The 23,805-nt window shown below is 37.4% G+C and overlaps 1 protein-coding gene across 1 annotated transcript; it reads right to left on the bottom strand.

The window, feature by feature from the left end:
* Window positions 1-11,147: 11,147 nt before the first annotated feature.
* On the bottom strand, window positions 11,148-16,283 carry LOC115974473 (ATP sulfurylase 2). Its single transcript, XM_031094856.1, has 5 exons — window positions 15,389-16,283; window positions 13,943-14,348; window positions 13,324-13,584; window positions 12,166-12,252; window positions 11,148-11,586 (listed from the first exon to the last, which is right to left on the bottom strand). The coding sequence occupies exons 1-5, from the start codon at window positions 15,949-15,951 to the stop codon at window positions 11,449-11,451; spliced, it is 1,455 nt and encodes a 484-aa protein (XP_030950716.1). The 5' UTR covers window positions 15,952-16,283; the 3' UTR covers window positions 11,148-11,448.
* Between the last annotated feature and the right edge of the window lie 7,522 nt (window positions 16,284-23,805).

The raw sequence follows: 23,805 nt of genomic DNA on the forward strand, positions 1-23,805 counted from the left end.
CATGAACAACTTCGCTGATCTTCGGCCCGACGGGTACGTACCTATCTCTTTTCTTTAGTTTTTTGTTCTGAGTTTTTCATGAATTCTACTAATAGTTCAAGTCCATTTTTGTGCTAAGTTCTATCCATACGAAGTTTAAACAAGAACTTTTTGGTGTTTACATATGCATTGCTTATGGATAGATGCCTTGATCATTTACTTATTTTGGGGCTTTAATGATTAACAATTGCTTATGTGCCTTCAATTAATGTTCCATTTATCTTGCATATTCAAGTACAGTTTGGTGGGAAGGTTTTTTAAGCCGTATAGCCAAGAAGATTGTGGCACTAAATCTAGAATCCATCTTTAATCTGTTGTTTGTATCTGTAGGACACTAGGACCTGTTCAATGCATAGATTTCAGATAACGAAAAAAATGATCTGAGTCTTTTTTGGTTTGGATTTGTTTGAAATTTTGACATATATATTGGTCTGTCTAAATTTTACTGTCCGTACTTTCTACCATGTCATTTTGTGTTCGGTGTAATATTTGGGTTTTACTTTTACCCAATACAACCCGACCCTGCTCTCTGTCTCTCTCTTTTATGGAAACTTTTAGTTTAAGGGCCAATAAAGATGATAGACATGGAACTTTTATTTAAGGTGCCAATAAAGATTATGAACATTATTTATTTATTGATTTATTCTGTCTTTTACCTCACCTACTGTTCTTTCATTTTTGTTTTCCATCATCTCTATTTTTGGCATCGTATTTTTATTTTCAAAAATTTGAGCCTTTGTAGTTTATAATCTTTGGATTTTTTTTTTTTTTAGTTCACCAGATTTGTATTATCATATTGTGAATGTTTCATAATAAAAATTGTATCAATTTAAAAAGAAAAAAAATTGAAGTGACTAGTTGTCGTAGTCGATACAGATAAAATGAGGCCACTCTCTAACCACAAGACAACAAATTATATTACTATTTATAAAAAATATTATAGAAAATAAAATATTGAGCCCCTATTTTTTTTTTAAAGATTTGATACCCCTCTCAAAGCATTTTCTATTTAAGGTGAGAGAATATTTTAACTCTTGGGTTATATAGATTTTCCTCTCTCTCTCTCTCTCTCTGTGTTTCAACGTGTCTTCCGCGCACCCATTTTTGTCTGGACTCCTTTTTTTCAAGTTCAAGACCAGTCTCTTCCTCATTCCACTCCCTTCATTGTCCATTCCCAAACTGTTCTCTCTTCAAAATCCCACACTTCAACCCCTCTGATAGATTCATGAAGAGCAGTGCAGCTGGCTCTCATCCAAATTTATCTCTATTTGTGGAAACTTCTGTTTAGGCTTCCAAGAAGTTGAGGATAAGAATTGAAGGAAAATCTTTGATCTCGTAAAAGATTTTTGTTTTCTTAGCTGGGAAATAGTTAAAATTTGGGATTGATAAAATTATGGATAATTTTTTGAGGGTCAACCCATCAAAAGTTTGTAACTTTGTTGATTCTTTGAGTTTCTGATTATTTTATCTATATTGTCAATCCAAGCATCCAACAAATCTTAGATTTCATGAATTTAACTTAACTAATAATAAATTTTAAACTTTTAAGTCAAAAATTAAATTAAATGAAAAATTAATGCATGAATTCAATGCAACTCATGATTGAAGGTGATATTAACCCAATTTTAGTTAGGAATATGTGATTCACTTCACTACTTTTGGTACAATTATGAGGTAAGTTAGCTGCATTTTTAAGCATAAGACAAATATTTGGTTATTCCTTTCCAAGTCCAGCTTTTTTGAAAATTGAGACAATTAGTAACTTCACTGCCCTAATACATGCCAAAATTGCAAATGCACTGTGACATAGGTTGATTTAATTTCATTTTAAACTGTATGGTGTATCATGTATGTATTCTGAAGCAATTTGTATTCTATTTTTAGAAATGAGCAAGAACTCCATTCAAACACCAAATGGCTTGCCGTTTTTGGCTTTATGCTTGGATCTCTGCTTACCTTTCTTGGATGGAAGTATCAAAGCCCAGATGTATCTCTATTTGACATACATGGTGCAATCATGTTGCTCTTAATAATAGATGTATGTATCTTCACTATATCAATGGCAGTGACAATACTACCGAATTTCAACAGATTCTATCTCCCCTTATTCAAAGGCGTGTTTCTCATTTCTGGAGTTCTTGCCTGTGATTTAATTTTGTTGATGCTTGCTCCTCCTTTTGGGTGGTTCATCTTCACTATATGTGCATCTGTTATGGTATTGTTACTTTATCAATCACGCAGAGAGATTCTCCAACGCTGTCAAGCAATTCTCGAACCAATGTGGGACTCCACTTCTAAGGCATTCCACGGTTTATGTGATTGCTTTCAACAGTATTTCTACGGTTTATGTGATTGGTTCCAACAGAGTTTCCAATCAAATCGGACAGCAGCTTCCCAAGCATCCAATGGATCCTCAATGCCTACTCCCAACATGAAGGAGAAACATGTGCTGGGATTGGTAAATAATGTCTAGAGAGATGCGAGATCACACGTCTCTAATTTAGTACATTTGGTATACTAGTACTACTATACTATGCTCTATGGTTGACTCTATTTATGGGGTTCATCCTTATGTGAGCAGGAAGCATGGTATATCAGATGTACAAAATAAATTTCTATCTTATAGATGGATTTAAAATATGGTATCACATTTAGAGGCAAAGGAATAATAGAATTTGTCTCGAAGTAGCAGTTGGTTAAAGCCATCTTGAATGATGTTAGGTGGATACAGAGAGCTTTGTGATTCGCTATGAATCCACGTCGAGCAGGTTCTTTAGCTGCTTAACTTATCTTGGTCTTCATCTGTAAGCTTTGAGATAAATTGTAGTTAAGGAGTCAAGTTGGTAGGCTCGGTTTTGGTTGGAGATTGACCTTGGTTGTGTATGGTATCAGCCATTAGGGTTCTAAGACTGCATAGTCCTTTTGTGTGGGCTGAGCTTTGTTTGTAGGTTTGTTGCTAGGTGCTGCTGAGTTTTGAGTTGTTTGTATTCTCTTTTTGGTTTAATGACATTATCTTTTTCATTCAAAAATATTTTTGGAAAGTAGTTATTGTGTTTAATTTGGCTTCAAATCCTTAAACGCAATTACTTAAAAAGATTATTGATAAAAACACATGGATTTGAATACGCAACCTATTGATATTTTACTTTGTCATGACCCTAAAAAAGAGAAAACTAGCCATAAATAACGAAGTTATTTGGGTTCTTTCTAAAAAGAAAAATGACCAACACATGCCAAATCATATAGTGATGGGTCCAAAAAAATTCAAATGTATTCTTATTACAATCAAGTAACTTCAAAACTACTTTCTCAAAAAAAAAAAAAAAAAAGTAACTTCAAAACTAGGTCTGATGTATTTACATGGAGAACTCCAAAAAGTCAGTCGTTCAAGCTGCACAATTGGTACAATAACAAGCCCAAAATAATATGCAGAACAAAACCCATCTTGCTGAACTAGCTCAACAAAGTTAACTGGGTTTGTTTAAGACAACCATGATTTATGAGTATGGTCAGGATGTGCATGGGTCGGGTTAAGGGTATTTTTTGACCCAACTCACCATGGTGGGTTTAAAAAATTCAACCCAACCCAATGCATCGCATCACATAAGTCCAACCCAACCCAACCCAACCCACATGGGTCAGGTTGGGTTGGGTTGAAACCATGGGTTGGACAGAAAACTAAGAGAAAGTTAGAGAAAAAATAAATACTAATCCACCACGGTAAGAGAGATAAACAGATAGAGTAAGTGAGAGAGAAGCAAGAGAAAGAGAAATAGAGAGAGAGGAAAAAAAAAAACATTAAGAAACTTTACCTAACACTGGAAGAGAGAGCTACCACTGAAAAGATAGAACCACTGCCGAGGCTGTGATGATAGCTAATGGACGACAGTAGTTCACAAGAGGGAGAGAAGGTTAGGGTTCAAAAGGGAATGAAGTGGGAGAGGGGAATGGGAGGTGGCACATTAAGAGAAAAGGTTCTAGGGTTTGTGTAAATTAATTGGCTTTTATATAGGATAGAAAGAGCTAATTATTTAAAAAAAAATCTATTAATTATATAATATATTTTAAATATATATTAAATATATGAGTGTGTCGGGTCGGGTTTGGTGGATTTAGAATTTTATGACCCAAATCCAACCTGACCCGCTATCAAAAAAAATTTTGTAACCCAACCCAACCCACCAAGTCCTAAAAATTGACTCAACTTGACGGGTTGGGTTAGGTCGGATTTAGCAGGTTGGAGGGTTGACTGCACACCCCTAGGTCACTCCTCTTTCGCTGGCCAAATCTAGTTTCAATCCCATCATCACTCTTCCAAAATGATGCCTCTACCGCAAATTAATTTTCTCATACAATTATAAATAAATGGCTGCAAAACTTTCAATCCGCATTTTTCAAGCAGGTACGGCCTGTTTCAGGTTTTGAAATCATAAATCTTTCTTCCTAGCAAGCAAGCTTCATAGTGAATTTAGTGCAACTATTATTATGCTAAATGTGACTCATATGAGACACGTGCATTAAAAAAAATTCATTATTCATTTATTTTGTTTGTTTGGTTTACATAGATTTAAAATATATATATATATATATATATATATATAAGGTCTCAAATTTAGTTAAAACATGGGCGGCCCAACATAATTTGAGGCCTAATGCCAAAAAAAAATTAAAAAAATCAAATCATGCAGAGCATTTTACATGAAAATATTAATAAAATAAAATTATTTAATACTAATCAAATCAAGGTTAATTTGATACATTAAATACATAGTTTGATGAATAATACCAACTTAACTAATGTTAATTTCATACATAGTTTGATGAATAATATCAACTTAACTAATTTTAATTTCATATAAAGAATTGAAAATCATAGTGGAACCATAAATTTTAATGCATTTGAAACATTTTAGGGTATCAATTGGGTTATGTTGCTATTGCTATTGTATTTTGGAAGTCTTGATAAAAATGAAAAGGGAAAATGCATTAAATTATTACAAAATGTTCACAATATGATATGACAATGATTATGATCTATAAACTTCAACAACCTAATTAATGAATGTTTAAATTTCTTTTTTATGATCGATGACAAGTCAATTTGTAATCCTATAGTAAAATTTGTGTTATCCTTAGCATCACTACTAAAAAAAAGTGCACAACTATTTTTAAGGGATAATTTATTTATTATTTATTTTTTTTATTTTTTGTCTAGTGGGGGCCTTAGGCGTAGAGCTTGAGGCGACCATGGTTAAAAATTGGAAAGAATTGGATTATAAAACTTTGGTTAAGTTCCTTTTCCATTTAGAATCCTACAATCTACAAGCATTGAGGATATCATAAGAACATGCAATCCAATGGTTAAATTTTCAAAATTCTCATCCAATAAAATTATATAGGAGTTTGAAGAGAAACCTTTTCCAGACTTTTGCACCATTTATTGAAAATTTTCATGACAATATTTTGCATTAATTCTTTTTATTTTCCTATTTTCTTCTTTGATAATTTGATAGGTGAGAGAGGGTAGATTTGAATCCTAGACATTTTAGTTGGAAACACCTAAAAGTGCTAGTTTAGCTACAAAGCACTTTTATTTTATTTTTTTATCTTTTCAAAAATAGATAAGCATTTCAAAATTTTAGGGATGACAAAAATTCTTTACCCCACTCGGTCAAACTTACCCTGTTTTATCCTGTATGAATTTTCCCTACCTTGAAGGGACGAGAGGCGAGGATAGGCTGGGATGGGTTTTGACTACCTCGTCCCGTGTTGTTTCGTCCCAAGCACACTCATTGTTTATCATCTAAGTTGGTGCAATCATGTTGCTCTTAACAATAGATGATTGTACATGTACTAGAGCATTGGTAGCAGCAAACTACTGAATTCCAACCAAGATATCTTCCTTTCTTCAAAGGGGTCTTATTTCTGCAGCTTTTGTGTCAGACTTGCTGCTTTTGATCCTTATCCCTTCCTTTGTGTGGTTCGTCTTTACTATATGTGTATTTATCCTCATATGTTTAGTTTATGGCTTGTATAAACAGATTCTCAAGTGTAGTCAAGAATTTCTTGGATCAATTTCAAATTACACTTCTCATGCCATCCACATTTTATGAAACTAGTTCTGAGAGAGTTTTCAATTCCAAACAATGGCAAGCACCCTCTGAAGCATCCAATGAATCTCTCATGTTGACTCCCAATGAGATAGATAGACAAGTTGTTGAAATAACATAATGCTTAACTAGAGCTTCACCTTAATGGCTAGGGTTTTTTTTTTTTTTTTTTTTTTTTGACTCAATCCTAACTAGGGGTGTCAATTTGGGTTAGCGTGTCAGGTTCGTGTCATGTCGAGATTGGGGTATTTAACTAAATGCCTCAACCTGAACCCGATCTATTTAATAATCATATCATAACTCTTCAACCATAACCTGACTTGTTAATGAAGCAAGTTGACATGACCTAACTCGCTTGACACATTTAATAAATGGGTCGTGTTGGGTTAACACAGATGTGATACAACCCATTTCAACCTACTTAATATTAAATATAACATCTATATAAAAATAAGTTTTTTACATCCCAAAAGTAATGCATACACTTCAAGTCTTCAACTCACATTCAAAACAACATAGTTCAACAAAAATATAACATCCATTTAGAAATAAGTTCTTTACACTCCAAAAGAAGTGCATACACTTAACCTAAATTCAAAATAACGTAGTTCAACAAACAAAACTTGCCAAATGCTAAGTATTAATATTGAAGAGTTGGTGCAAACAGTATACTGATAATGACTAGGTTTATAAAGTTTCAATTTCCAATTAAATCACTTGTAAGTTTTTGTAATTACTTACTTTTGTTTTTAAGTTTAAAATATAGGTTGGATATAAAAGATATTTGACAAATCTAAAATAAAATGAATATTTATATGTTATATGAGTTAAATGGGTTATTGGCGTGTCAAACGTATCTATTATGGGTCATGTGGGCTGACCTGCTTATGACACATTTCTTATCGAGTCGCTTTCAAGTTGACTTGTTTATGACCCAATCCTGCTAAAGTTTAACACTAACCCGCAAAAACCTGTGTCGTGTTTGCAGTTTGGGTCAAACATTGATGCCCCTAGCCCTAACTCCTAAGCACATTATTGATAAAAATTTGTAATGTTTGCATCAATAGAATATGAATGGGTGAAACTTGTGTCATTCGAACACATGTCCAGTTTTGGACAAGTGTAACGTGTCCAATGCAAATAGCACTGAACACAAGCCAAATTCAGTATGAATAACCTTGGTTTGAAGATATGGCCCAATTGGATGCGAGCCAATTTGTGTTTCACACTGACATGATTTGTATTTCCATGGTGTTTAGATTTGACGAATTTGAGCTTCAAACATTCATGAATGCTCAAATTGATTCAAATACACACTCTAATGCAGTTCAATTTCTCGTAATGAGTCTGCTGGCTCTATATATATATAATTGGGCTTAATTAAACAAATCAATCCGGCTCTTGAAAAAAAGATAAGCACTTGGTTTGAGCTTAAATCTTATTTAGATGCAGTACAAAGAATTCATTTATGGGCCTATTCTAAGCAAAATATAGCATTAGAGGAATTTTTTTTTTTTTTTTTACAGGATTTAATCCAAAACACCCAAAAAAAAAAAAATTCAAATTGCAAAATTGTTTCAAAGAGAAAGCATAAATAAGGTAAATGACACCCAACAAGTTGAAAATTATAAAATACTCTAGGGGTATTGTTTGAGATGTTTTTTCTTCATCAATGACAATTTGATATTTCTTAAAATGCAAAAATATGATAATGGGGTTGAGTAGTGGCATGTCCTGTTGTGCGCTTGTGGTATCTGTTAGGGTCATATGTTCTATGTATTGGCTTATCTTTTGACAAAATGCAATTTACTTGTAATTGGGTAGATCTAAGTTAGGTTTAATGTATCAAGAAGTACGTTGCTCAAACATAACAAATGGTATCATTAAAGACATGGAGATTGATCCAAGAAACAAGTGAAGAAAAGTTGATTTAGTGAAGCTCGACAACAGCATCTCTCGAGGTTTAATGAAGAAGCTCAACACAAGCTCAACACAAGCTTGACACACGATTTGCATGTAATTTGACCTAATTAATCAACTTAGGTAACTGAATTAATTAACCAGGGTCAATCTATAACCCAACAAGTGGTATCATAGCGAGCACACTCTAATTAGTTTTTAATCATTGTTGTGTGATCTATTGACCCCCACTGTCATAGATACTGTTGATTGTTTTGATTTGCATGATCTTGTGTTGAATGATGATGTTGATATTTAAGATGCCAATTGTAAGGTTTATAAATTTTGTATGAAATCTCTTAAAATTTCTGCAAAATTAAAAGCTAAATTTAAAAATGTATGAATTTCAAGTAATATAATTTATTCAGCAATCTAACAACTCTGATTAGCTAAGTTTGATTATACTTTTAGCAATATATAAAAGTATATCTTATCATTCGGAAATTTTGTAAATTATCAAATAAATTTAAATTGATTGAGAATGGTTTAGAATAATATTATACCGTGATGTTATAGTTCATAATATAATATATTAAAATTGATAAGATGTTTATGGTTATTGTAAATCAAATAGAAGAATCCCTGGAAACCAAAAATCCAATAAAAATTGCATAACCAAAAAACTGGAAAAAGAAAATCCAAACCAATGTAAAATGAAGATGAGAAAAACACTACATATCAACTAAAACAAACCTAGAATTAAAACCAAATAGAAGAATCCCAAGAAACCAAAAATCCAATTAAAATTGCATACAAAAAAAAGGGAAAAAGAAAATCTAATAACAAAAATTTCATGATTCTTCTTTGCCATAGATTTGACAACAAAGGAAGAAGAAGAAAACATGGAAATCTTCAAAGAAAAAAATAACAAAAAAAAAAAAAAAAACTTAAATCCAGAGCAACCCACAACCACAAACCAACAAAATTCCATGAAAACAAAAACAAAAAAACTTAAATCCAGAGCGACCCACAGCCACAAACTAACAACATTCCATAAACAATTGAAGCGGATAAAGAGAGAGAGAGAGAGAGAGAGAGAGAGAGAGAGAGAGAGAGAGCAATATATAGAATTTAAGGAGAGTAAAAAACATGTTTTAATTACCTCAAAATAGTTTGCCAACATAGACTATGATGATTGAGCAAATACTCACTCACTAGAGAATGTTGGATTGAATCATAACTACTGCTGTTTGAGGTGATGACAGACTTCACTCTAGCTCCACGAGAAGGCTAGTACCCTTGAACTAACTGCAAGAGGAAATTCCCACATTCTGCTCATTGGGGTTCAAACATGGGACCTTAAGCAGCGTTGCACTCTTGCGTTCGCGTCAAGACCACTAGACCACCTTTCTTGGTGGTGTGTGTGTATATATATATATCAGTTTTTATAAAATCCCACTTATCTGTTTGGATATATTTTATTTAGTTTTTTCTTGAATTTTTTTTGTTAAAAGTATGTTAAAGTATACTTATATTTTGAAAAAGTAAGAAAAAATGAAATTTTAAAAAGTTGTATATAAAAGTTAAAGGGTCCAGTTAATGGATGTTCTTAGAACATTTGTTAATTACCATTTTAATTTTTAGAAAAGTTTTGATACAACTTTCATGGAAAATATAAAAAGCTACCAGAAATCAATTACTTTTTTTCCTTCCCATCAAAGTTTCTTAAATTAGTTTTTAAAATTAATACTCTTCAAGCATCCATTAACTTTTTTTCAAAATTAAAAAAATAAAAATAAAAAGCCAAATTATAATATGTGTCAAACAGGTGCCCTATGATTGGACTCTAAAGCTTATAATATGTGCCAAACACGCACCAGATGTCTCTACATTATAGTGTTCAATTGTTCATGTACAAATTATACATGGGAAAATGAAAATTTATTTTCTTAGTGCTAAAATGAGGTTAATATTTGGTTCAAACAAAATTCTTTTTTTTCTAATGTAAAAAGGTTAGTGAATTTGCACGAAAGATTAGGTCTAACTGAAGCCCATTTGAGACCGCGGGAGAGTTAATAGGCCAGGGCTGTAACAATATTCTTAGGCCCATTTACTGTGTTATGCACCTTATGGTGAATGTCATGACTCATGACCCAAAAGGAGAGAGAGAGAGAGAGAGAGGAGGTAGCTAATGTCCAATTGTCCATCGTAATCTTTCTTTTTACCCCTCTTCCAGCCAGTCATCTGTTCTACACAGCGTCTGTGACACTGTTCGGATACTATAGTTTTCGGTAGCTTATTTGTATAGTATTTATTTAAAAATATATAGTTTTTAGTATCTTTTATATTAAATATGTGACAAAAGAGTAAAAGCTAGCATATTTGGGGAGAAAAAGAAAATTTTTGCCTTTACCCGAACAACACATTGCCATACTGCGATGGACTCGTGGCCATCTTTGACCCAAATTTTCAGTTGTTAGGTTGGAGACAGTCCATTGATCAAACTCAAACCGACTTCTCATCCTTTGTCTTTTTGGTGTAGAAGATCATGTTAAGTTAACGAAGTGTTTATGAAGCAAAATAAACATTTCAAGAATGTTACGGGAGCCATAAAATATTGACAGTCAGTTTCCATATTTAATGTCAATGCTTTTGAATTTTTTAAATCTAATTTTAACTACTTTAGCTTCATGTGCCAGCAATGGAGTTTCATTGCAGAATCAATGCCGAGTCAAAGTTCAGCTTTATAGCCTAGTGGTAGTGTCACCCTCTGTGCTGCCTGGTTTATGGGGTTTGAACCTCATCTCTCCACTATTTCATACTCAATACACAAGACTCCCACTTTCGTGAAGTCTAGGAGAAGTCATGTGCCTTATCTCCCAATTTGTTTGGAGAGACTGATTCCTGGACTCAGACTCACAACCTATAACTTTTGGCCCAAACTTGGTAATTGGTATACACTCTGGCTGGAGTAGAGCATCAATAGTTGTATACCCCAGCATCCAAACTTCAGGAGGAGAACAGATAGTCAGTTAATCTAAAAAAATAATATCAGTAGGCAGTCAATTTGAATAGAGAATCTCACTTTTCTAGCAGCACTACAGAGAGCAATAAAAGTTTCTTTTGGCATATATCAAATTTCTCAAGGAATTAAATATATTACATGCATATCAACCATGCCCTACTTGGAAAATGAAGCCCAACACCAATAGTCAAAGAGGAGTTTACAAGCACACTTAGCACAGATCATTCTCAATCGGGCATCTTATGGGTGCTAATACGAAATAGTGCTCCATAGTCTCTACTATTACATCCTCCCGCAACTTGCCGTTTATCCCCAAAAGATAAAGAAAGAACAAAAGGAAAAGAAATTAACTTGCCCAAAACTCTGGTATAGATCTTAACTAGTCAACACGGCTTGCTGCTGCAACGCCTCTTCAGCTTGCAAGCTCTCATAATATTTGACGAGGACATTCCATCCCGCAGGGCACATAAAACCATCAGGGGGGTTCTCACCGGTCCTTGCATAAGTTCGCATCTGAAACAACACAATAAATCCACTAAATAAGATAAATATAACATGAGTTTCCCAATAGCCATAAAAGCATATCTTACACAACCTTCACGAACATATCCTAGGAATGCTACGAGGAAAAATTGAAGAGAACCTAGGACAAAAAAGATTTTAAGGTTTTGCCTTCTAAATTTTCCTTCCCATGTCAAAGATGCACTTATGATGACATAGACTGAATTTTTTCAAATAGATTTTTCATAATAGATGATAACCACAGAAGAGTTTTGTTAGAATAATCAGATAAATCACCAGTTACCATAAGTCTCTGAAATCTATATCCTTGTTCTGCCAAAGCATTAACATTGTCACCCCAACCACAAAATGTGCCAAATTGTAGATTTATTATGCTAAAGATGCAGGTAGCTCAGTTTCTGATTGACAGCCCAATATAATTTACCCAGGTAAGTACACAGAACATATAAGTTTTACTAAGAAGTTAAGGTTTAACTATTTAAAATCACACCGCTATTCTAAAATCTCCTTCCAGATCGATGGAGCTTGAGGTGTTTCACTGGGAACCAGAAAATGAGATATAGATCCTACCTTAGTTCCGGAGATGAAGAGGAAATCTTTAGCACGTGAAGGTTCAAAAAATGCCATCTTCTTTTCCACGGTGTCATAGGCTGCCACCTGTAGTTTATAAGGAAGAAAGTACATTATGAGGGAGAACACAACAGAGCTCATTCACCTCCCATATAATATAACAGACTCAGGAAAGGCAATTACACCTATGGCAATGTAGAGCTACAAGTACTTGAGTAATTTATGCAGAGTTATGACATAATCAGACATATCAAATTGATAGAAAAATATGCAGGGCTCTCTCATCAGCAAAGTGTAATTGTCTGGAAGTAATCTGCATGCTCTGTGTTGTGATGGAATGAATCATAATGTGTGGGTCTCAGAAGGTAAAGTACTTTAAACCCCCTTTTGACCATACCAATCAGTGACAGCAGAGTCTATTTGCCATCAGCTTTTTTGTTTAGCTTTGAAGTTTATTTGCATGTATTCAGCTTTTTAAAACCTCACATTTTCTAGGTACAACCATACTTTAACCAACTTTCAGTGGGAGGGAAAAAATTCAGCAAAAATCCAAATAAGTCAGTGCCAATATTCAGCTTCAGATATTTTTAAACCTGTGATGGTATGTACTGCATTTGTATCTTTCAAGTATCTTTTGATACGTAAAAACATTCAATTAAAGAGAATACCAAAAGAAGGAAAGAATGGAAGTGGTAGAGATTGAAAGCCACACAAAAACATCTTTAGGAACTCCTTTGAGCTCGCTGGTAGGAAGCCCCATGCTCTCCAACTTTTTGTGGTATATACAAAGATGGACCATTTCCATAAGTTCCCAATTTAGTTTGAAGAGATATTTATTAAAGATAACAGCACAATATGTAGTTGTTAACAGTACACCACATTCGTTCTCATCACACAAGGAAATCAAGCAAAAAATACTCATTAAAATTTGATAACTACTAAGAAAAAACTGCCTAGGGACCAAGGAAAAAAATTAATTAAGACTATCAAGATTACTTTATATCACAATCAACCCTGAACAGAAAGCAGAGTTTTGATGTAACGAAGGCATAGAATTGCAAATAAATGATAATAAAGATAATGCAAAAGGTGAAGAGATAGAAATAAGCAATAGAGCTTCAACAGTACAGCGTAAAAGCAAAGCATAACGTGACTTACCCTGAATGGCAAAATATTTAGCTTCTCCAGGCCAGGAGCCATGCTTAAGACTTTTTTCCCATGATCAGGGTCATATAAATCCCTCTTCTCAGTCGGGTGACCCATACCTGCAGGGTCACGACCAACGATGTAAAAATTGGCACCTGCATTTATCCTTGCTTTGGCATGCCACTGCACTTCAGTTGGACCAGCATAATGCATAGGTGATGGAAATATGGCTACAATAGTAGTCTCAGGGTCAAGAATTCCGTCTTCTAGGACCTGAGAAGAAACAAAACTGTGAGCCAAATTGTACATTTTGGAGACTTAAAAATGAATTGATTAAATTTCATTTATGGAGTACTTGGACACAAAATTTGGATATGCAATGATCACTTTTCAATTTTCATTACCGAAACAATGATAAAATTTCAAAAAAAAGGGGGAGCATTTTCTGAAATTATCAAATGATTTCATTTAGTTCTAATGAGTTTATTTACTGAAAAGCTATGGCCCATGCAACAGCAATTAGACTTATTACAGAGTTACGGAAACCAGCAGAATGGTATCACTTTATTAGCAGTGTAACTGCCAAACTTGATATTATTCAATGTTATACAAGAAAAGCCATGCAGATAACCTTGCTATGTTGCTCCATCCGAACATCCAAGGGCACATCATCTGCCTTTGTGAAACCTCCCAAAGGATGCAGTAATAGAATCGGATTCTTGTATCCCATTTCCAAAAGTCGCTTGCGTGTGTCATTCATTAACAAAGCATGCCCATTATGCACAGGGTTCCTTAATTGGAAAGCAAAAACTGCATCAGCCTGACGCCTATCAAATTCCTTCCGGAGTTGTTGAGGTGAGAGCCTGTAGTGATCAAGCCCATCATTATATTTGATAGGATTCAACACTTCCAAATCTCCACCAACCAACCAATTTCCAGCTGGAGTAATAACCTCCTCGACATATGGCAATCCTGGAGTAGTTGTACCCCAAGTTCTAGCTATTCTTTCTTCTTTGTTATGTTTGTATATTTCAATACTGCAAAAGAATTGTTATTAGAAAAGCTTAGGATGGCAGCCAATAAACTGAGCTACGTACTCATTTATAGCTCCAGTTATATACTCAAGTACAAAGCAACAATACTAAATTACAAAGAAAAATTCAAAAGTACCAACTAAAACCCAAGATTTGGCCAGTCAAACCCAATATGATCCTTATTCACATGAGCAAGAATTATGGGGATAGAGAGAGAGGGAGAGAGCTGGGAAATTGATAACATGTTAAATTCTTTCTTTTGTCCTAAAAACCCCAGCCAAACTTGGTAAATGTCATGCCCCAGCCCAATATGAGTTAGTTCCTGTAGAACACACCAGGTAGAACCAATAAACAAGTAAGAGTGACCATCGGCGTCTTCATTCTCATTGATAAATTACTAGTTATACCAATATTTTAAGCTGTTAGAAATGATGAATTTAATCACTTAACCATTATTCTAACACTCGTGACCAAGATCACGCACACAATTATGAAAGAACAAAGGTTCATTTTAAAACATGAAAAATACTCTACAGCATCATATAAATTTTGGGGTTTTCTCCGTATACTCATTCATTCAAGCTTTAAATGTAGTTATAAATCCACTAAGCTCAGCCAACTCAAATGCATCAAACTTCAGCCAAGTCTAACTATACGTCCTTATGAAACTTCAGCTAGACAATAACATATTAACATCTCTCATACGTAAATATGTCCCTAGACAGAAACATTAAACAAAATTAAAACAACAACAACAACAGCAAACAATTCAAATTTTATAATAAAAAATAAAAGACCCCCTTTGACTTACATTGTCAAAATTCTCCTCATTTTCTATTGCAGTACCTAACAATCTTCTCTTGAAATCCCAAACAAACATGTACAACGTCACAAACATGCTCTCTCCTTAATTCACATATATTTTAACATATAACAAAGACTATTCCTTCAGTTGATACCGGAATCAAAGACAGAAACAACAATTAAAGTATTCAAATATACATATAATATATTCTCCGAATCGAAATTCGAAAACGACTAACCTCCGAAGAATACCGACCAAATCTCCATTAGGACCAACCAACCCCACATTTGGAGACGACCCAATTCCAGTTTTGGTGTCATCATCAATAGCCAAAACCATTGGAAGCGACATGTTGACCAAAGAACCACTTTCCGTTCTCAAGCAATTGAAATGCAAACTCTGCAAATACTCACTCTCTCTCATGAACCCTCTCAAAGGGCTGGCCCACCCTTCGCTAATCACATGGACCCACTCAACATCAATCTTGGTAAGCCTCACCGGAGGCAATGCCTCAGCCTCTAACTTCTTCTTTGCACGCTCTCTCTCTGGCACCACAAGACCCACGAGTGCCCCTCCATCTGGGTCAATCAGAGAGCTCTTGATCGAAGATGAATAAGATGGAACATGCATTGTGGTGATGGGTTTGTTGTTGTACGAGGTGGTGGAGATCAATGGATTGGAATGGTAAATGGGTTTGGTTCGAATTCTTGGTGTGTAAAACTTGGTCTTGTTGATGATGCTGGTTTGGCCAAGATTGAGGTTGAGTTGGTTGGTGATGTGCAGTTTAACTGTGAGAGACATGATTGAAGGGGTTTTGGGTTGGCTTTGAGAATAGGGAAGTGAAGAAGTTAGAGACAGAGGGAGAGATCCGAGTGATTTGGGAAACTGTACCTGCGGCTCTAAATTTAGTGACCATTTTTTCTTAGTTTTTGACAAATAGAGCAGCGAGAATCCACACGTTTCTTTATGTTGTTTAAGTCTGGCTTTTCAGTTTGTGGATAGAACTTGGCTACTAGTCTTTGTAACATGTTGGGGACCAAAGTGTGTTGTTTTCAGATTTTGATTGTAGTTTGTGGTGGTTAATCAAGGCAACTCAAACTCAAAGTTGAAACCAACAGAGAGCCTTGCACTTGCTCTTGCACTTTGCATATTCTGATGGGTCGTTATATGAAGAGCCCAGGCCCTGATATATATATATATATATATATATATATATAATAAAGAAGTTTGTTAATTTTAAAGATTTAAAAAAAAAAAATCTCTTTTTTAATGCAAAAAAAAAAAATTATCTCTTTGGTGCCTCATATTGATGATATTATGGAAACTACTTATTTTTAGTATTTTATTTGCGGGTAAAACTTAGGTACAGTACCTTATGTACAGTACCTTAGGTACCCATTTTAAATTGCAGACACCTGTCCAATTAAATGACTCAATTAACGGAAGTTTAACGCTGTCTTTCTTTTTCTTTTCTTTTTTGCTTTTTACTTTTTTTCACTCTCTCTTTCAATGAGAAATCTGTAGCTTCTCAAACTTGAAACTTCTCACGCACAATCTCAAAAGCCAAAACTCAAAAGAGCCCAATGACCATTATGCTTCTCAAACCCAAACTCTCTGAGTTCTAATCAAAACCAAGCAAATAATGGCGAAGGGACTGGCTTGTGTGCATCACATCGACAACAAAACTCAGATTTTTCCTGCACAATCTCAGAAGAATCCAATGGTTTCTTTAAATTGACAATCCTTCAACAGTATTTGACTTCTCACACTTAAACTCTCAAATTTCTCAACGAAATCAAACAAAGAAGGACAAAGGGCAATCTTCTCCATTAATCCCATTATTTTCATTATGATGCAAAGCCAGATCTGGTTGTATTCTTGGTTCACGTGGTGAATGAATGTTGGTTTATGAGGTTGAATTGTTCATCTTCCTTATTTCCTGTATTTACACTTGAACTCATTCTTTGCACCAGATTTTCCCTCTAAAGAATGCTAGGACGTTTCAATGATATTCTTTTTGAAACTTCACTTAAGCCAAATTTCTCCTTCTTTGAGTGCGAAAAGTTGAAGAGGATCGATGGTTTTCTTTTCTCCTGGGTTTTCTAATAATGGGTTCAACACATCTGTAAGAAATTTGACTGTGGGAGATCTGAAAGAGACGGTGAAAAAAAAAAAGATGTGTTAAGTTTTAACTTCCGTTAACTGAGTCATTTAATTGGACAGATGTCTGCAATTTAAAAGGGGTACCTAAGGTACTGTACATAAGGTACTCTACCTAAGTTTTACCCTTTATTTGCATATGCAAGACAAAATATTAAAAGCTAACTTATTTTTAAAAAACTAAAAGTTAAATTATTTGAAATAAAAAAATTATAATGTAGTATCCGCAATCAGTAGATAATTTAAGCAAAAAAACTACTCTAACTTTTAATCGGTTGTCAAACATACACAATGCAAAAGTGCACCCATTAAAATATAATTTTAGAATAATCTTTTCTTATTTTTATAAGGATAAAAAGTTGTGTGGAATCCACAAATAATAGATAATTTAAGCAATAAAATAACTTATAATCGGTTGTTAAGCATACATAGTGCAAAAATGGACCAGTTAAAATATAATTTTACAATATTTTTTCCCTATTTTTATAAGGATAAAAAATAATATGGGATCCGCATACAGTAGATAATTTAAGTAACAAACTAACTTATAATTATTTGTCAAATGCACACATAGTACAAAGGTGCACCCGTTAAAATAGAATTTTACAATAATTTTTCCCTATGTACAGAGTTGAGCTACTTTCGGTTTATAGTCAAATTTTTTTAAGTTTTACCATCTTTCAATATAGGCGGCATTCATTTGAAACCTCTTTAACATTATTACCACAAGTCCACAAGTGTATTATGTAAAGAAAACGAAATTTTATTTCTATTATAACTCTTTTGGATTAACTTTTTATTAAAAAGTTTATTTGCTTATTTACTATAAATTAGCATAAGTAATTGTACATTTGCACTTTCAAAAAGTAAGGTTTTAGACGCACACACAAAAAATAAATAAATAAGAGTTTAAAAAATTAAACATAAATAAATAAACTAATAAGATGATAAATAATAAATATTATTAATCTAATTTTTGTGTGTACATTTATCTTGAATAAGAGCTGTAAGAGCGGATTTTGGGGCCCAGGCCCAATAAACAGACGATTCTGGCCCAAAAGACCCTCAACAATGAATTTGTAGAGAGTGGGTCGAAGAACTAGGTCTAGACAGAGTAAACGTAATTGTTAGTAAGCCATGCAACCATTTGAACGTGGGGATGTTTTATTAAGTTTCCTGGGATAACAGTTCATGGAACAATAACTTAGGCTTTGTTTACAGAACTTCTCTCTTTTTCTCTCCCTTCTTCTTCCCTTTTTCTTACTTTTTTGCTCTCCAGCTTCCGATCCCTTGATCATGGGGGTTTTCTTCTCTTATATAGCATCCTTCGAATGATAATGACCCTACACTTGTTGATCATCTGGGCCTCTACTTGAGTGTCTGTCCCATAGGACATCCTCCTTCTTTTCTGTGAGTTGCACTGGCCAAGATAATACTGTTCTCCTGTCCTCTCCACATTAATGCGGCTGGAAAAGTAGCTTCCTTGCATTTAATGCGGCAGTTGTGGTTGCCCCCCTGAGCGTCCAGCATTTCCCTTCGATTTGGGACGATTTCTCACTATGTGAAGGGTGTGTGTTGGACTCCCATTTGATGCGTCTGAGGAGACACTCCTCCTCGGACGCCTCCTAAATAGGCCCGGGCCAGCCCAACAGGGTTGGGCTGGAAGTCCTCTGGCCATGTCCTTACTTCCTGTTATGGCTGGGCCCCGCATGGGTGCCAAGGCCCACTGTTGACTGATGAACTTTACCCCCACAATAGCCCTTCAAAATTTTGACTCTTTCTTCTTGATTCGAGGAGGAAAGGCGGGATTTTGATACCTACTGGATAGTTCGCTGCGGATTCCCGCTTCACCCGTGCGGGGGTGTGCCCTCACGTGCCTCATTAATGCTGCAGGCATTTAATGACCCGGGGGGGATTAATTGCAGCTTTTGGAGTTTTACGCTCTTTCAATCCAACGGCTGGAGATCAGATCAACGGTGGACATTATTTCATTTGCTCTAGGCGGGAGCATGTCTGTCCAACTGCCTCTGAGTATATAAGGTTTTAAAGGCGTCCGTTTCTTACTTTTGACGAACGCTCCAGTATTCAGAACGTCTCAACGCCTCCTCCTTCAACACGCTCTTACCTTCGCCGTCATTCTCTTGAAGATTCCGTCGAGTTCTTTACCCGTAAGTGCGCGCAATTTTCCTTCTCCTTCTTTGTAACTCTTCTTTAGGCAAACTCCCTTCGTGTGGTCTAGGATTAGGGGGAATGGGTAGGCTTGAAAAAATGGTAGACTCTCCGTCCGGTATGGCGGGTTTCAGGGCGAAGTATCGTATTCCTCCAGAGGTAGGCCTAGAGTATTGCCACCTAGAGGAAATTTTGTTCAAGAGGAGAACAGGGGAGGTCGCAATTCCAATGATAGCCTTCGTGGAAGGAGGAATGACAATTCCAATGGGGAGAATAACTAGGGACTACCTACGTGGTCATAGATTGGCCCCCCATCAGTGTACTGCTAACCTGTTCCGTATCCTGGGGTGCGCCGACGCCTTAAACGACCAGATGAACCTCGGCCTTTCATGGCACGACGTGGTTCATCTCTATGAATGCCATAAGCTCGGCGACTCATACTACCTAAAGTCCAGGACTGACGAAGTGAGGTTGATATCTTGCCTTCCCAAGTCCAGCAAAGGCTTGAAGGACGACCATCTGATCGTTTCTGGACCATGGCATGACGGCATTCACTGTCCGACTAGGGCGGGAATGCCAGGGGGGTGTCACAGAACTAGATTCCGTGGGGAGGACCTTAGTTTTGAGCTCTCCCCCCCCCCCCCCCCCTTTTTTCTTTCTTTCTTTTCTTTTTCTTTTTCTTTTTTTGAAAAGTTGTTGGTTTGGTTGCATGCCTCCTCGGACTAACGTAAACCCTTTAACGGCCTTTGCAGATAAGGAGCGAACATCCCCTCGGCTGAGCTTGGTCAACGTCCCGGCTCTAAATTACCTCCTGAGATCTGAGATCTTCGTAAGCGAGGACGGACAATTACGGTCGGCTCCTTTGATTTTGGACTACGTTCCCCTCACTCGACCCTTGGTAGACCCCGGCCAAGCTATAAGGGCTGGCAGTCCAAGATTGGCATGTATTGACGTATCCATATCGGGGTTCCTTGCTTCAACAGACTTACCCCCTATTCAGTTGCCTCCCCAACGCGCCTTTCCCGCAGTGGTTATCCCGGAGGAGGAGGCTGGTTCTTCGCATTCATCCTTAGAGGAACAAATAGACCAGTTCCAATTTACCGAGGAAGGAAAGGCGTCGGCCAGGGTAGTAGAGCTCTCGGACTCCGACGCTGATTTAGACCGTGCCTCAGCGGCTCCTGATACTGGTTTAGTCATCGCACAAGTTGATATCAGCGAAGAAATTGAAGAAGAAGGAAGGGATTTGAAGCCGAGGACTGGCCTCAGGGGCCTTCTATCCAACAGGAGCAAGGGGCAGTCCTCTAAGGATGTCTCGAAGGAACAAACTGCCACTAAGGCTCCTGCTCCTCCTCTCCCTCCCCCCTCGTCGGACGCGGCGCTGCAACCTATGCCTAACTTAAGGCGAAAAAGGCAGGTAGAAGAAACGGAGGAGGGAGAGATTGGCCGTGAGAAGGCCAGGCCTCAGAAGAAGGGCAAGGAGACGAAAGAGCCCCGAGAGAAGAGGACTAGGTCCACTGATACCCGAGACGAGGCAGCCACTCGTAGGGAACAACGAACATGGTCGCCGCGGATCGAATTAGACGGCGCCCCGATCCCCTGGGATGCGACCCTATGGGAATCCCAACGAGAGCAGGCATCATTCTTGGCCGAGGCCCTGCAGCAGCCTCTTCTCTTGCCTCGTGATATGGAAGGGCTCAGAAAGACTCGTCAGCCAGAACTTTTCATGTCATTGAAGAGGGACATGGCCATGGTAAGTGGAATCTTCTATCTCGTCTCTATATTGTGTACCCTATTATCGTCATGTTTTAATAGGGTTTTTATTTACTTCCGAGCGTAGGTCACTCAACAAATTTTTGTTGCGGAGGAATGGCCAAGAAGGCTCGCGAGGACTTGCATAGGGAGGCTCAGTCCCGCTATGCCGCCGAGAAGGCCGCTGGCGATCTCAAACAGGATTCTGATCGTCAGGATAAAGAAATAAAGGAGGTGAAGAAGGCTCATGCGAGCGCGGAAGCCGGCCTTAAGAATGCCGAAAAGCAAGCTGACGATCTGCGCATAAAGCTCCGCCAATCTGAGGAGAAACTTACGGCGGAGCAGCAGGCGGTCTCCACTCTCAAAGCTGAGCTTGCAAGGACCAAGGAGGAGGCCCGCTTGGCCAGGGAAGCTGCTGAGAAGGCTGTGGCGGCCTCATATGAACGTGGAGTCCATGATACTGAGGCTAGGCTGGCCGAGGAAGTTGCCATTGTCTGCAGGGAATACATCACCACGTCCTGGGGTGTAGCCCTGGATCGGGTGGCTGTCCTAGCAGATTATGATCTCAAGAAGGCTGAGAACATCTTTTTCCCGGAGGACGTGCACGAGATTCCTGACGAGGTTGCCTCCAAAGGGCCTCTTACAACAGACTCCTCTATTCCCGAGGCTGGGGGCACGGAGCAGGCTGCGCAGGACAAGTTACCCGAGGACAGCCTTCGTATAAGCGAGATCGTTGCTCAGGCCAAAGAGGCTACCTCGGGGCACCAAGCAGCAGATGATCAGTCAGCTCCTGCTCAGGGCTCTTAGGACAGTAGTGTAGTATTTTGTTTGTCTTCTTTTTTGTATTTGGCTTTGTTTTGCCTTGTTAGCGTTTGTAATCAAAACCATTTTTGAACTTCAATGATAAAGGTTATTTTCCTTCAAATATTATTGTCTTCTTCTTTTTTTTTTTATCATGAATGGATGTCTATTCCGTCACTTACGGTTGATAACCGAGCGTAAGCGAATGAATACATGAAAAGAACGATAGTTAATAATTAGGCGAACTGGCTGCGAGAATAGCTTAATGGTTAATTTCCCCCAAGTCTGTGGTCCGAGGAGCCGTGCAGGACTTAGGTTCTGTTTAACACTTAGTAAGAATTGCATCGCGGTTAATTTCCCCCAAGTCTGTGGCCGAGGAGCCATGCAGGACTTGGGTTCTGTTTAACACTCGGTGAGAATAGCTTAATTGTTAATTTCCCCCAAGCCTGTGGTCCAGGGAGCCATGCAGGACTTGGGTTCTGTTTAACACTTAGCGAGAATTGTATCGCGGTTAATTTCCCCCAAGTTTGTGGTCGAGGAGCCATGCAGGACTTGGGTTCTGTTTAACACTCGGTGAGAATAGTTTAATTGTTAATTTCCCCCAAGCCTGTGGTCCAGGGAGCCATGCAGGACTTGGGTTCTGTTTAACACTTAGCGAGAATTGTATCGCGGTTAATTTCCCCCAAGTCTGTGGCCGAGGAGCCATGCAGGACTTGGATTCTGTTTAACACTCGGTGAGAATAGCTTAATTGTTAATTTCCCCCAAGCCTGTGGTCCAGGGAGCCATGCAGGACTTGGGTTCTGTTTAACACTTAGCGAGAATTTCTTAATTGTTAATTTCTCCCAAGCCTGTGGTCCAGGGAGCCATGCAGGACTTGGGTTTTGTTTAACACTTAGCGAGAATTGCTTAATTGTTAATTTCCCCCAAGCCTGGGGTCCAGGGAGCCATGCAAGACTTAGGTTCTGTTTAACACTTAATAAGAATTGCATCGCGGTTAATTTCCCCCAAGTCTGTGGCCGAGGAGCCATGTAGGACTTGGGTTCTGTTAAACACTCGGTGAGAATAGCTTAATTGTTAATTTCCCCTAAGCCTGTGGTCCAGGGAGCCATGCAGGACTTGGGTTCTGTTTAACACTTAGCGAGAATTGTATCGCGGTTAATTTCCCCCAAGTCTGTGGCCGAGGAGCCATGCAGGACTTGGGTTCTGTTTAACACTCGGTGAGAATAGCTTAATTGTTAATTTTCCCCAAGCCTGTGGTCCAGGGAGCAATGCAGGACTTGGGTTCTGTTTAACACTTAGCGAGAATTGCTTAATTATTAATTTCCCCCAAGCCTGTGGTCCAGGGAGCCATGCAGGACTTGGGTTCTGTTTAACACTTAGCGAGAATTGCTTAATTATTAATTTCCCCCAAGCCTGTGGTCCAGGGAGCCATGCAGGACTTGGGTTCTGTTTAACACTTAGCGAGAATTGTATCGCGGTTAATTTCCCCCAAGTCTGTGGCCGAGGAGCCATGCAGGACTTAGGTTCTGTTTAACACTCGGTGAGAATAGCTGAATTATTAATTTCCCCCAAGCCTGTGGTCCAGGGAGCCATGCAAGACTTGAGTTCTGTTTAACACTTAAATTAAGTAACTGCACAGCAACACGGCATCAAAGATCATATCTTTTATTAATAACAGTACCTTTTCAGGTTATTTACATTCCAAGGGCGTGGCACTACACGTTCATCCAAGTCTTCTAAAAAGTAGGCTCCTATGCCGGCTACGGAAGTGATAC

The sequence above is a fragment of the Quercus lobata genome, chromosome 2 (assembly GCF_001633185.2).
Source record: "Quercus lobata isolate SW786 chromosome 2, ValleyOak3.0 Primary Assembly, whole genome shotgun sequence".
Lineage (NCBI taxonomy): Eukaryota > Viridiplantae > Streptophyta > Magnoliopsida > Fagales > Fagaceae > Quercus > Quercus lobata.

Bases quoted from the DNA above. Each gene is read 5' to 3' on its own strand.
- LOC115974473 (XM_031094856.1), bottom strand. From the start codon at position 15,951: ATGTCTCTCACAGTTAAACTGCACATCACCAACCAACTCAACCTCAAT. The intron at 12,253-13,323 runs GTAAGTCACGTT...TATAAACTACAG, and splicing joins TAAATATTTTGCCATTCAGG to GTGGCAGCCTATGACACCGT. The intron at 11,587-12,165 runs GTAGGATCTATA...GTGTTGTTTCAG, and splicing joins TCTTCATCTCCGGAACTAAG to ATGCGAACTTATGCAAGGAC.